The 15,396-nt window shown below is 35.9% G+C and overlaps 2 protein-coding genes across 9 annotated transcripts in view; one reads left to right on the top strand and one right to left on the bottom strand.

Annotated features, from left to right (window-relative positions):
* RPE (ribulose-5-phosphate-3-epimerase) overlaps positions 1–15,396 on the top strand; it is a 56,682-nt gene that overhangs the window by 26,883 nt on the left and 14,403 nt on the right. For 3 of the 4 annotated variants that reach the window (XM_074191469.1, XM_074191470.1, XM_074191472.1), the window contains one exon: positions 1,333–1,755. The exons of the other annotated variant lie outside the window; for it this stretch is intronic. In XM_074191469.1, the coding sequence (XP_074047570.1) occupies positions 1,333–1,455 (123 nt within the window). In that variant the 3' untranslated portion in view covers positions 1,456–1,755. Of the gene's footprint in view, positions 1–1,332; positions 1,756–15,396 lie in introns of those variants that run through there. 4 annotated transcript variants of the gene reach the window in all.
* Positions 3,372–15,396, bottom strand: part of KANSL1L (KAT8 regulatory NSL complex subunit 1 like) — a 149,719-nt gene continuing 137,694 nt past the window's right edge. For 4 of the 5 annotated variants that reach the window (XM_074191467.1, XM_074191465.1, XM_074191466.1 and 1 more), the window contains exons 14-16: positions 7,659–7,862; positions 6,384–6,552; positions 3,372–5,083 (exon numbers count right to left, since the gene is read on the bottom strand). In XM_074191467.1, coding sequence (XP_074047568.1) covers positions 4,853–5,083; positions 6,384–6,552; positions 7,659–7,862 — 604 coding nt within the window. In that variant the 3' untranslated portion in view covers positions 3,372–4,852. Of the gene's footprint in view, positions 5,084–6,383; positions 6,553–7,658; positions 7,863–15,396 lie in introns of those variants that run through there. The other variant, XM_074191468.1, reaches the window with a different exon arrangement.

Here is a 15,396-nt window from a genome sequence, read left to right as displayed (position 1 = left end):
ATCACCTCTCACTCTGCCTGATGGAATTTAATAGCTTTCAGTTGGTCTTCCTGCCTTCAGTCTTTACCATCTCCCATCTATCTTCCACAGTACTCCCTAATTGATATTTCTAAAATAGAGGTCTATGGCATTCCACTGCTGAAATGGCTCCCTTTTGCCTCTAGGATAAAATACAAACTCATGTTCTACATTTAAAGCTTCTCAGTATGGTTCCAGCCTATCCCTCCAAAGTGATTACATATTATTCTATGAAGACCTAAAGGCACAAGCCTTTGTGACTGTTCTATAATCTCCATTTCTTGGAACCCATCGCTGTTTTTAGGGTTCCTGGATGCCACCTCTTTTATGCAGCTTTACCGAAATTCCCTGATTGTTCTTTCTCAAAGATTACTTTGTGTTTACTTTCCCATGTTTTAAATGTTCTCATTTTTGCACATATTGCCTCCCCTAATAGAGGAAGAAAGGATCTTTTCAGTTTTTGGTTAGGTGGACCCAGCACGTAATACAGAGTCTTATACATAATTTTTGTTGAATTGAAATGGGGATTGATTAGCTAACTGGTGGTTGTTGATGGGGTAGCTACCAGAATGATGAAGGATCTTGAGATCATGTAAATGATGAATAGCTCAGGGAAGTAGAGATGAGATGAAGAGAATTGTCCTACTTAAGAGGAGTCTCGAGGAGTGGGTTCTTTTTCACTGGAGGTTTTCAAGCAAACACTGGATGACAATTTGTCAGAATTTTGTTCAATGTATTCTTGCTCAGGTAGTATAAAGTTTAAGGGGGGGTAATTTGCTTTTTTTGGCAAATATGAAAAAAATCATGGCTCTGATTTTTTTAAAGTTCAACACAAGGGGTGGCTAGGTGGCACAGTGGATAGAGCACCGGCCCTGGAGTCAGGAGGACCTGAGTTCAAATCTGGCCTCAGAAACTTAATAATTACCTGTGTGGCCTTGGGCAAGCTACTTAGCCCCAATGCCTTGCAAAAAAAAAAAAATCCTAAAGAAACAAAACAAAAAGTTCAACACAAACACATATTAGTCATAAAAATAAGATTTACATACTTATCAATCAAGAGTATCATTACTTTTTTTTATATTTATTGAAAGGACTTTAAGAGTATTATATTCATCCTGAAGACTTTTGCTTACTTTTCCTTAAACATCTATATAGTAACTTTTTCAGGTAATTAAGATAGTGTTTACATCAATTCCAGTCTAGTCAGTCAGTCAGAGGTTGAGCTTTGCTGCCTTCATCTTGATATCTGTTCTGACCTCTTAAATTCTGTTTCTTCTTTTATCTAGTTAACCTCAGTGTTTCATTCTCTTTCAGGCAGGGGCTAATATGATTGTGTCTGGTAGTGCCATCATGAGGAGTGAAGACCCCAGATCTGTCATTAATCTCTTGAGAAATGTTTGTTCAGAAGCTGCTCAGAAACGCTGCCTGGACAGATGAACTTCCCGACTCCTCATCCCCCTCCTCCTCCACCTCCATCTCCTCCTCCACCAGCTTACTCAGCCTCATTTTCACCTGGTGCACAAGATCACAAGCTCAAGAATCATGCTATTGCTGCTGCTGCTGCTGCTGTGGAAGTGGCACCGCTATCTTGAGCAGTTTGTCTTCATTTCATTGACTTTGACACGTGCAGATATGTTGAGAATGGAAATAGGTGAATAGGACAACTACTAGGTTTTTAAGAGTTGGGAATTAAATTTTCATGTGGCAAAAAAAAAAAATACACTGATTTTACTGGAAGACTTGATTTTTGTAAATGCCTTTGTCCTGAGTTAAAAAACCAATTTGTAACTCAAAGGCAGAAGAAGGAAAAAAACAGCAGCTGCTAACTAAAAAGGACTGACTGGGTAATACTGCTACTCTTAGATGACTCTTTAATATTTGTGCATCATTATAAAAAAATTTGCATTGTTCCGTAGCTTTAGAAAAAAAGACTTGTCCTTTTGTGTCACCAGGTGCTTTTTTTTACATCCACAATTTGTGACTGGGATTGGGTTTTTGGGAGAAAAATCCAAGCTCCATACATTTAGTGGAATGAGATGATTCCTTTGAAAGTTTCTTTATCCCTTCCAGTCCCCCCTCCCGGCCATTCCCTCTATGCTCATCGTGGCTACGTTCTCATATGACTAAGCATCCTACTTGGTGCTTTCCGAGTTGACCAAATTACCCAGATCCTTCCCCTTGGTTTTCTTTCACTTTCTGCAGTAACCTACTTTGGAACTAAACCATAAGAAGACTGAAGAATATACTGTTTACAAGAGTTTATTTTTTATATATTAAAAAATCATTATTTTAGGCTATTTCCTGCCTGTAGCAAAATATGTTCAATACTTGTTGGACAGAAGCAGACTTGTCACTTTCTCCTTATCAGAGGTTCAGAAGTCCGACCTCAGCGGGGCCTTTAGGTGGCTGGGTCCAAAGATACAAGAGCAGGGTATATCATTCTTGAGGACCGTGCCCAGCTAGTCACAAGGAAAAGACTAGTGGGCACTATTCCAAATGACTTTAATGGACCACTTCTTTAGAGAATTTAAAATTTGATTATGCTAGCACCAACTTGAAATGATTTCATTTAGCTATGGACCTAGAGCATCCTTACATCTTACAGAGCACTCAGGTACTTCTTGCATCCTGCATCTGATTTAATTCATCTGACACTCTTAAAAGGAAGCAGAACACTTCCTGTTCCCATTTTACAGCTGAGGAAAATAAAGCAGAAAGTGCTAAATGAAGGCAACAGACGGTGGTACCTGTGCAGGGAATTGGGGTCAGCTTATGTGACTTGTATGATGTTGACAGGACCTCCCAGGCCTCTTCCAAGGTCTTTCACAGCCCTGAACCAGAGGAGGCCTGAACATGGTTTTGTTCTTTTCTAAAGAAGGTGGTGGGAATGATCACAGGTTAGTTTAAAACTACTGTGCTTAATCAAGTATTTAGATAACAGTAACTGTAATGACTACTTCCAGAAAGCAGTACTCGATCCTCAGATTGAGGTGAATTTTTATGTCTTTCATTAAGGTGTATTAACTGTAAACACTTGATTTTGTTGATTGAATGAATGAATGAATGAATGAATGATTGAATAGGGTATGGGGCAGGCTTGCAGCATATCAGATATGTAGGTTTTTGGTTTTTTTTTAAATAAGACTTGCTTTGTGTGTTTTGAGAAACAGGAAAAGGAAAATTATGAAACAATGAAAACAACTTCACAAAGCAATCTATTGAAAATTAAATTGTACTACCATGTTATGATCCTTTTTTGAAATTTCTTTCCTTGAACACTTTATATATCTTATGAAAGGGTTATATAGTATGGATTGTTTAGTATTTTAATCACATTCACACTACAAAAGACATATAGAAATAACTTTAATTAAAAAACTTACATAGAAGATCATGGTATCAGACATGACAGCAAGATTCAAGTTTAATTTTCTGGACAAACTTGTGTTTGTGAGGCTTTTGTTTTTGTTTCTCTTTAAAAATAAATGTACAATGAAACCACAAGCAGAGGCTTGTCAGTGCTGAAATTTGATTGAACTTCCCTCCTTCCCCCCAAAGGGTCCAGGATCAGTTTCCAATCCCTGACAAAAACTGTCAAATCACACAAACTAGGCCAGCTGGCCAGTGTTAGTTTAGTGTATATGGGTACTACAACTTGAAGCAATAGCTTTTCCTTGAGAAAAAAAGGGATTACTATAGATTGTCCTCAATTGTTCCACATAGCAAGGTAGTGATATGGTGGCATAAAGGATTCCACTTAAAATGCATACAATTTGTCAAATCTTACTAGCCTCATTGTAGGATCAAATAGATATAAATTGACGAATAATCACTTGCTTTTAAAAGCAAGGTATGTCAAGGAATCCAGAAATTCATTAGCCAGGAATATAACAAAGCAGTATTTTTGAGCTCATACTGATGCTTATTTCCCTTTCAGTGAATTATTTTAAACATTTTAAAACCCATTTGGGTTCTTGTAGCATAGTGAGAATGGAATAGTAAATATAGGTGAAGACAAAGTTAATATCTTAAAGATGGTGACTTAATGTACCAATTAAACTCTCTTAGGAGTGAACAGAAAACAGCCTGTTGTGTCTTAACAGAAATCAGTGATTTAAAAATAAAAGATTATTATCTCATTTATATATAGGAATTTTATAAATGACTTCTACTTGCTAATGGTAGTGAAGTATGTAAAAAAAAAAACAACTCCCCACAGTTAAGACCTTCAGAAGTCTATATTCAATTAAAATTTTTCTGTGTTTATGCAGCTATATAGCTAGATATTGGTTCTTATGTCCTCAGGGTTATTCAAATGTGCATTTTAAAACTTGAGTTGGTAAGCTTAATGTAACAGTACTTCAATATTTTTAAGGCAGTTTGATGAGTTCATTGTTTTTGTTTCTTGTATAGTTAAGAAAAACCAACCAATCCTTATGCTATAATCTGAAACACCAGGACCATATAGTACATATGAAAGGGGGCAAGTTATCAGTACCAAAAAACAGGCATTTGACACCAAAATTCAAGAAATAAATTAGGTCATTTTTTTGGTGCCAGTGTGATTTGGCCTTGCCTAATAATAGCAAATGACTATTGCACCTGGGGTCTGGAGACCAAAAGAACTTTTCTCTTGTGGTTCAAGAAGGAAAGAAAGTGTCATTTTTTTATTTTTAGCCTGTCTCTTAGCAAGAAAGATTAATACATTACATGCCGTTACTCTTATGCACTGGAATTGTGGGTTTTCTTTTGTTGTTGAACAGGGTTGGGGGGGGGGCCTTGCCTTGTTTTCTCCAGTTTAATTAGCTCTCTTAATGATCCACTAAGTTCCCTGTCACCTGTTTTTCTTTAGACTATTGAGTCCTAGACCAGGAGGTTTGTAATCTTCCAGTCTGTCTACTGATTGCTTTTTTGGAGGATGACTGTGATCTGACACAGTGCTACAGAAGATTTCACCAGGGAAAGCTGTGCTGGGCCTTTCAAACTGATATTTTTTTTCATCTTGGCACAATAGAGCTACCTCTTCATCCTTCAGGGGGAAAGCCCGTCGTTCCCACCACACTGACTGAAAAGCAAAGGGAAAAAATACAATTTTCAGTTGTAATAACTAATTATAATTAAAGTCTTATGTCAAGTTTTACAGAATTATTAAGTTCTTTTGATAAAGGGAAGAATAACTACTACAGGTAAATTTTTGCTAATCCTTCAATAGCTACATCATGAAGTAAGAAAAAACAGCTCAATGTGCCTGCCCCCTCTTACATCAAGTCAACAAGGTAAGGCACTTCAATAATACTAACTATATGTGTAGGAGAGCAGGAGCTGCACGCAATGAAAGTAACTCCTCTCTAATGCCATTGCACACATTAACAAGCCCCCCAACACATACATATCCCCTCCAATTTGTGCACCAAAAATTTTCATAGTTAAGAGATGAGCATAAGAAACTGCAACTTCCTCCAGGTGCACAGGGAAAAGACTCAACTCATTGCATAATATGTGCTAATTGTATATTCATCCTTTCTGTCTCATATTTTATGAACCCCTTTACCTCTGCCTTTTAGGATTCTTTTCTCTCTTTTACTTAAAGCAATTCTTCCATTTTTTTTTGACAAATACTATTCTCTCTAATAAACTGGATGACTGAAAGACAAATCTTTTAATCCTTTTAACTTCCTTTAATAAGGAGACCAAGCTTAATGTTGTATCTATGTTATTTGGCACAAACCTAACACAATCTACAAATCATTGAAATTTTGCCTTAGTCACTATGCTTGCTTAATTCACTCTACGATTTTGAAGTGCTTTCTATATTTTTAGAGATAATATTCACATTATTTTGGGTTCATTAACTTTATTAATGAACCACTAAGTTCCCTAACCCTATTATTCTTTTAGACAATTGAGATCTTGACTAGGAAGCTTATAAGCTTCCTTTTATATTTTCTGTTGGGAATAGCATTTCACATGCAAAGAAAAGAAATTTCAGAAAGGTTAATTTTCAATTACTATGGAGAAGCAGCATGGTTATAATAGATAAAAGTTTGCTTTGGAGCAAGCCAAGTTCCACACTCCTGACACTAATTATATGAACCTGGGGAAGTCACTTAAATACTTTAGGCAACTGCAAAATGAGAAGCAATGGTAGAGAGATTCCACATCTAACAATTCTTTGCTCTAAAGAAGTAATAGGTATAATTTTTGTTCAAGTTGCCTAGGTAATCAGCAGAAACACATTGTGACTTCTATTTAACACTATTAAGGCTGCAATAGAACAGTTTTCAAAATAAGTTCTTTCTACAAAAACAAAGGCATAGGAAAATATGCATTACACTTAACATTTTGCTAGGAATATATATCCCTACCGTGGCTTCTTGATTTTTGTTTAAGAAAGGTGAAGCATCAACACATAGGCCATGCATTTCAGAAGGAAACTCAAGGATAGCTTCAGAAGCACATTGCTCAACATCACTCTGGTTTTCTTTTAATAGTGAGTCTTGTCCTTGCAGTCCTTCAGCATATTTGCCATAAGACCTGACAAGAAAATAAAAATTATTATGATTTGTAAATTATTCCCTTAACATATAAAGCAAAAAAAAAGTTGAACCCAAAGTTTAATATGACAGACAAGGGATCTTCTAAGTTATTTAATATGACTAGACAAAGAATAGTCTTCCATAAAGATCAATTTGATTAATACAGTAGTGTTATCAAACTGATATTAAACACTGGCAACTAAGATTAGGTAAATGGTGGAGTGGGACACTTCAAAACACTATTCCTTTTAGTTTTGGAAATGGCACATCTCAAGATGATTTCAGTAAACTGATTCTGGGACACAAAAATTTGCCAATATAGTTGGGATAAGGACCTCTATTCCTGTTTTCCCTATCAAGATTACATGACCCCTGAGGTCAACTAGTCCAACATATACCTGCACAGAAAGTCAGCTTCAACATCCCAAATAAATTATCTAGTAAATCTCTGCTGATAGGTAGCTCACTACCTTCTGGGGAATTGCAGATCACCTCTGACTATCTCCAGTCACTAGAAAGTATTTTCTTACAGCAAATCTAAGTCTATTTCTGATTACAGTCAATAACTTGGTTTACTTGAAGTTTACTTGAAAAGCAATTATCATATTTCCCTTGTCTTATTTTCTCTAGAATAATAATAGCTTGCATTTGTATAATGCTTAAAAAGTTTAGAAAATCCTTTATAAATATCTCATTTGATCCTCACAAAGAATCCTGGGAGATAGGCACTATCATCACCATTTTACAAATAAGGAAACAAGCATGCAAAGGTTTAAGTAACTTGTCCACAATCATACAGCTATTTAAGTGTCTAAGGCTGGATTTGAATTTAGGTGGTCTTGACTCCAGATCCAGCAATATATCACCTAGGTGGCTAAACATTGCCTGTTAATCTTCACATGTTTTCAAGGTCCTTCTTAAACTGTAGTGCTTGAAACTGGACCCAATACTTTAGATGTACTCATTGCCTGAATATATAATTTTTAATAATAATAAATATTCTTTTTCCTTTTCCTAACCGTATCCAATTTTTCTGATGTCATTTCACTTTTTTCAAAGTGCTTAAAATTATACTATGAGACTTTTTTTTTAAATGGCAATTACCTGACCCCTATTGTCTGGCTCTGTGTTCCAATGGTATTCTGTACTGGTTGCAACGAGACCCACGGAGGACTCAATTCATATCTTCCCCTACACCTTTGTAAGGATAGATCTCTTGGCTGTGGAGAAAGATGTGAACTGAGCTTTGTACATGCTAGGACATCTCTTGGGGTGAGTGTTCTACAGCAAGGCTGGACATCTTGAGACCTAAACAGAGGAATATGTTTTTAGAATGCTAGTCATATTAACAGATGCCACTAAGACTGATTTTGCACTATGCATGATGACCTAAGACATGTTATGCCTTTTATATCTTAGCTATATGAAAAATAGTATCTATAAAAAATCTGTATCTTTTTGTAATATCTCAAATGTTAAATTTTTTATAAACATTTCTGTGCTAATGATATCCATTCGAGTCTTCATTGAAATCATTCTATTTCTAGATTACATAGGTTCATTTTCTTAACAATCTGATGAAACAGTAATAATCATATAACTTACCAAAATCATGCTTTTAAAAATGTCTACTAATGGTTATTTGAAATATGAAATAGCAAAAAAAAAAAAAAAAAAAACAAGGCAGGGATTCACTTGAGCTCTCCCAAATTCCCCTCCAAAGAACTTTAAAATAATACCTTGAAATGAACTCTGGAGCAGCAGAACTAGCAAAAGGATGAAGTGAAAAAATTTTTCAGCCCAAAACAATTTAGAAGATTGATAGGAAAGATTTGTCCTACCAGGGTGAGTTGAGCTGGGAAAATGAACAAAAAACAACCAAAAAAACTGACCATAAAAAGTATAGTGACAAGGAAGTTCAAAACATAAACTCAGAAAAAAGACAAAAAAACCCTGCTACATCCAGAGCCTCAAAGTAAAAAAAATCATTGATCTCAGGTCTGAAAAATAATTCCTGGAAGAGCTCAAAAGGATTTTTTTTTTAGGTTTTTGCAAGGCAAACGGGGTTAAGTGGCTTGCCCAAGGCCACACAGCTAGGTAAATTATTAAGTGTCTGAGACCAGATTTGAATCCAGGTACTCCTGACTCCAGGGCTGGTGCTTTTCCCACTATGCCACCTAGCCACCCCTCAAAAGGATTTTAAAAATCAAATAAGGTAAAAGAAAAATTAGGAAAAGAATATCATCTGCAAAAGAAATAAAAGGGAGGGCAGATTGGGAGAGAGAGAGAAGTCAGATGTAAAACAATTTTGAGGATGGACGGTAAAAAAAAGAGAAGGATAAAGAGGGGAAAATAGGATAGATGATGGCTACTTTATAACTTTAGATCTTGGTATTGCTAGGTCACCTTCCTTTTGTACTTTTTTCATTAATTTCCTTGATATTCCTGACTTATTCTTACAGATAAATTTTGTTACTTTTTCCTAGCTCTATAAAATTTTTTGTGATAGTTTGATGGTACGGCACCAGATTAATTTAGATAGAATTGACATTTTTATTATATTGACTCGTGAGCAACTGACTTTTTTTCAATTGTTTAGATTTAGGAAAAGTGTTTTCTAACTATATTCATATAGTTCCTGGGTTTGTCCTGGCAGGTGAATTTCCAAGGATCTTATGTTGTCTATAATTACTTTAAATGAAATTTCTCAATTAAAATACTAAAAGGGAATATGATCAATGTTCAGAGAGGTTGTGGGAAGATTGGGACATTAATGTGCAATTGTGAACTAATCCAATCATTCTGGAGAGCAATATGGAATTACACCCAAAGAGCAATTACATTATTCATACTCTTTCGCCCAGCAATACCAATACAAGGTCTACATCCAGAAGAAATCATAAAAAAAATGTTAAAAGTTCCATATGTTCAAAAATATTCATAAGCAGCTTTTGTTTTTTCTCATTTAGCAATTATTATATTTATTTTTACTTTATATTGTCACAATGATCTTGTTGTGAGAGTAAACATAACCCCCCCCCCCCGAAAGATGAGAAACCTCAAGAACAGTGAGAGGGGGAAAAAAAGTGTGCTTCAGTCTGTGTTCAGATTCCAATGGCTCTGTCTGTGGGATGAGTTGCTTTCCCCATTATAGCTGCCAGAGAAGCTGCTTCAATATTTTTCCCACAGTTACTATCACTAGCTGTATTTCCTTCCACTCTATTCCTCCCCACTTTCATTTATTCTATTCTCTTTTTCCTTTCATTCTGTCCCTACTCAGAAGTGTGTTGTTTCTGAGTACCCTCTCCCACAATCTTCCCTTTCTTCTATCACCTACTCCCCCCCTTCTCCATCCCTTTACCATCCCTTTCCTTTCATTTTTCTCTGGGGTAAGATAAGATTTCTACACCATATTAAGTGTGTATGTTATTTCCTCTCTGAGCATTTCTGATGAGAATGAAGGCCCACTCATTCCCCCTTGTCTTCACCCTGCTCCACTCAATTGTAAAAGCTTTTTCTTGACTCTTATGTGAAATATCTTAGCCCCTTCTTCCTCTCCTTTTTCTTCCTCCCTGTGCTTTCCTTTATCACCCATTGATTCCATCTTTTTACTATACTATACCATTATATTCAACTCCTTCCTGTGCCCTGTTTATATTATATATTCCTGCTAACTGCTCTTATGAATGAGAAAGTTCATATGAGTTATCAATATCTTCTTCCCATGCAGGAATACAAACAGTTCAACATCATTAAGTTCCTCATAATTGGTCCTTCTCTGTGGTTCATCTGAATTCTGTACTTGGAGATCAAAGTTTCTATTCAGCTCTGGTTGTTTCAACAGGAAAGTTTGAAAGTCCCCTGTTTCATTGAAAATTCATCTTTTCCCCCAAGAGAGGATGTTCAGTTTTGCTGGGTAGTTGATTCTTGGTTGTAAATCAAGCTCTTTTGCCTTCCAGAACATCATATTCCAAGCCCCATGAGCCTTTAACATAGATGCTGGAAGATCCTGTGTAATCCTGACTATAGAGCCACAGTAGTTGAATTGTTTGTTTCTGGCAGCTTTTATTTTCTCTTTGACTTGGGAATTTTGGAATTTGGCTATAATATTCCTGGAAGTTTTTCTTTTGGGATCTCTTTCAGGAGGTGACCAGTGAATTCCCTCAATTTCTATTTTATCCTCTGCTTCTAGGACCTCAGGGCAATTTTGCTGTATTATTTCTTGAAAAATGAAGTCTAGGCTATTTTCCTGGTTGTGACTTTCAGGTAGCCCAATAATTTTTAACTTCTCTTTTCTGGATCTGTTTTCAAGGTCAGTTGTTTTTCCAATGAGATATTTCACATTTTCTTCTAATTATTTTTGGAATAGTTTTATTTCTTCCTGATTTACAGCAAAGTCATCAGCTTCCTTTAGTTCCGTTCTGCATTTGAAGGAGTCATTTTCTTCAGAGAGCTTTTATAATCTCCTTTTACAGCTGGCCAATTCTGCTTTTTAAGGCATTCTTCTCATTTGCCTTTTGTGTTGCTTTTTCCTTTTAGATTAAAGTGGTTTTTAACATATTATTTTCTTCAGTATTTTTTTTGTATTTCTTTCACCAAGTTGTTGATTTGGTTTTCATGATTTATCCACATGGCTCTTTCTCCTTCTGATTTTTCCTCTACCTCCCTTAATTGCTTTTCAAAGTCTTTTTTGAGCTCATCCATAGCCTGAACTCATTTTCTTTTTCTCTTGGAGGTTTTAGATACAGAAGCTTCAACTTCATCATCTTCTGAGTAAGTATTTTAGTTTTCCATGGGACCAAAGTAATTTTTTTATGCTCAGATTCTTCATTTTCTGTTGTTTACTCATTTCTTCAGCATATGGCTGATTTACTGCACTTCCAAGGCTTTGTGGGGTTTGGGGGATAATCCACAGGGACCTTAATTCCTCCAAGGTCTGGGATATGGATAATAACTACAGGCCCTCCCCTCTGCCCTAGAGCTGTGAGGAGGGTCCCTGCTCGGCTTTGGTGGTGGTGGGGCCCAAACTGTGACCCAGATCTGAGTGTGGCCAAACAGCAGAGTACTGCCCCAGGGAGAGCAGAGAGACCTCTGCAAACTCCCCCAACCCCCTTACCATCTATAGGCTGAGAGCTCTGGAAGTGCTGGGTGGTTCTACTGATTCCTGCTGCAGATTCTCACCACAGGGCTGCTCTGAGGCTGGCACTCCACTCTGGTATAGCAGAATTCTCTCACCACTCCTTCCAGCTGTCCCTGGTGATCCCTTGGTCAAGAGGTATGGAAAGCACCCCCTCTGCCATGGATCCAGGCTCCTGGCCAGCTGCTGTGCACTGCAGTTCTTTCCAACCCCTAGTCCCAGTGAAACAGACTTTCTTGTTGAACTTCTAAGTTGTCTTGGACTGGGAAATTGTATCACTCAGTCTTTCTGTGGGTTCTGCCCCTCTAAATTTTGGCTAAAGTCATAATTTGACAAGCACATGAATTGAATTTGAGTGAGGGAGGCTGTGCTAAGTCACCAGCCTCACTTTCTCCTCCAGAGCTATTTGGGTCCAATGGTCAGATATGAATCAGTAAGATGAAATGGCCCTAGGTGTGAGGCCATCAAGGTTAAGTGACTTGCCCAAGGTCACACAGCTAGTAAGAATTAAGTGTCTGAGACTGGATTTGAAGTTCCATCCTCCTGACTCCAAGGCCAGTGCTCCATCCACTGCCAGTTTGCTGCCCTCACTTTTTTTTCTTATGGTTTTTCTTCCTATCCAATGGTTTTTCTTTTCCCTTAGTCCTAACTCCTCATACACAAAATGGCTAATCTGTAAGCATGTTAAACATGGATGAACATGTGTAACTTTTATTAGACTGTTCGCTGCTGAGGGGAGAGGGATGGGAAGGGAGGGTGGTAGAAAACATTGTGAGTTGACTAGCTATGATGGATGTGGCTTCTCTCAGCCATAGGACAACCCTAGGAGACCTATTAGGGCCCAACACTATCTCTACATTCAGAGATAAACGAAATGAAACCCCCAACCCCCCACAGAATCTGAATGGATTTGTTCACTTTTTTAAAATAATAATGTTTTGTCCTTCATTCTCGAAGAAGACCATGACATCAGGGAGGTAATACATGACAAGCACACGAATTGAATTTGAGTGAGGGAGGCTGTGCTAAGTCACCAGCCTCACTTTCTCCTCCAGAGCTATTTGGGTCCAATGGTCAGATATGAATCAGCAAGATGAAATGGCCCTGGGTGTGAGGCCATCAAGGTTAAGTGACTTGCCCAAGGTCACACAGCTAGTAAGAATTAAGTGTCTGAGACTGGATTTGAAGTTCCATCTCCTGACTCCAAGGCCAGTGCTACATCCACTGCCAGCTTGCTGCCCTCACTTTTTTTCCTTATGGTTTTTTTTTCCTATCCCATGGTTTTTCTTTTCCCTTAGTCCTAACTCCTCATACACAAAATGGCTAATCTGTAAGCATGTTAAACATGGATGAACATGTGCAACTTTTATTAGACTGTTCACTGCTGAGGGGAAAGGGATGGGAAGGGAGGGTGGTAGAAAAAGTGTTACCTTATATGCAAGTGTATGAATGTTGAAAACCTTTCACAACATGTAATTAGAAAAATAAAATATCAATAAAAATGAAATTTCTCTTTATCTCTTGTTGTTGGTAGTTGGCAATTTGTTGGTAATCTTTAGAATTGCTGATTTTTGTGGGTTTAATTTATATTCTGCAACTTTGCTAAAGTTATTGTTTCAAGTTGTTTTTAGTTGATGCTATAGGATCCTCTAAGAATATCACCTGCAAAGAGTGATTTGTTTCCTCATTGCCCATTCTAATTCTTTCAATTTCTTTTTATTCTCTTATTGTTAAAGTTAACATTTTTAGTACAATATTGGCTAAGAATGGTGATAACAGGTACCCTTGTTTCACCCTTATCTTACTGAGAATAAGTTTAGCTTATCCCCATTATATATATATAATGTTTGCTGATGATTTTTAAACAGATACTGCTTATCATTTTAAGAAAAATCCTATTTAGTTCTAAGCTCCCTAGTGTTTTTAATGGAATGAATTGCTACATTTTATCCAAAGGTTTTTCAGCATATGAGATAATAATATGATTTCTGTTTTGTTATTGATATGATCAATGATGCTGATAGTTTTCCTAATACTGAAACCAGCCCTGTACTCGTCATAATGTGTTATATCCTTGTGATAAATTGCTATATCTTTGCTAATATTTTATGTAAAATTTTTGTGTCAATTATTCATTAGGGAAATTGGTCTGTGATTTTCTTTTTCTGTTTTGGCTCTTACTATTTTAGTTATCAGCATCATATTTGTGTAGTAAAAGAAATTTGGCAGGACTCTATTTTTCCAAATAATTTATACTGGAAATTCAATCCAATCCAATAGTATTGGAATTAATTGTTCTTTAAATGTTTGGTAGAACTGACTTGAAAATTCACCAGGACCTAGAGATTTTTAATTAATCACTTGATTAATTTCTTTTAATATTATTACTGTAATTTATTCTTCATTTGAAGTGAATTCACCCTTTTCATTTTTGATGCTGGTGACTTGGTTTTCTTCTTTCTTTGTTTTAATCAAAGTTTATCTATTTTATTGGGTTATTTTTAATAAAACTATCTTGTAGTTTCATCTATTTGTTCAATAGTTTTTACTTTCAATTTTATTAATCTATTTTGATTTTCAAAATTTCTAATTTGTATTTAATTGGGGATTTTTAAATTGTTCGAGCTTTCTTTATGTCCAATTCATTGATCTCTTCCTTTCTCATTTTATTCTTGTAAACATTTAGAGATAAAAAAATTTCCCTAAATCTCTAAGGCTATGCCCCATAGGTTTTAGTATACAGTTTCATTATTGTCATTCTCTTTTGACTGTTGTTTCTATAATTTGTTGACCCACTCATTCTTTAGGATTAATTATTTAGTTTCCAATTAATTTTCCATGACTCTTTATTACACATAATTTTTATAATATCATGATTTGAAAAGGATGCATATATATATATATATATTTCTGCCTTTCTGCATTTGATTGTGAGGACTTTATGCCCTAATACATAGTCAATTTTTGTGTGGGTGCCCTGTCTCGCTGAGAAAAAGGTATATTCCTTTCTATCTCTATTCAATTTTATCCATAGCTTTATAATATCTAGCTTTTCTAAAATTCTATTTATTTCCTTAAAGTCTTCCTTAAATTTATGTAATTCTGATAGAGGGAGATTGAGGTACCCTACTAGGACAATTTTGCTATTTCTTCCTGTAACTTACATAACTTCTCCTCTAAGTATGCATACTGTATTACTCAGTACACATATGGTTAGTATTGATATTACTTCATTGTCTATGGTGCCTTTTAGCAAGATATCGTTTTCTTATATCTTTTAATTAGCTTTTGCTTTGCCTGAGGTCAGGATGCTACCCCCTTTTTTTTTTACTTCAGCTGAAGCATATATTCTGCTTTAGTCTTTTACCTCTACTCTGTATGTATCTGTTTATGGCAGGATTATGATCTTTGGAACTCAAAAATAAAAACAAAAAACACATTAAAATTGTTTTTAAATGTACTGGCTAAAATAATTTTTTAAAAAGAAATATCCTATTTTATTTGTACTATTTACAAGCCAAAATCATCTATCACTGAAACTGATGATGAATATACATGTGACATGGAGAATCCAGAAGTGTGGATTTCATCATTGTGCTATTAGCCCTAATACCAATATCCTCAACCATCTTTGGGTCTTATGTATAAAGGAGAATAGATGTTGTGTACTCATGTCATGACTATCTAGTTTTTCAAGTACTTTTC

This window comes from Macrotis lagotis, chromosome 6 (assembly GCF_037893015.1).
Source record: "Macrotis lagotis isolate mMagLag1 chromosome 6, bilby.v1.9.chrom.fasta, whole genome shotgun sequence".
Classification (NCBI taxonomy): Eukaryota; Metazoa; Chordata; class Mammalia; order Peramelemorphia; family Peramelidae; genus Macrotis; species Macrotis lagotis.
Note: the sequence above shows the minus strand (reverse complement) of the source record. Positions and strands in the feature narration are given on the sequence as shown.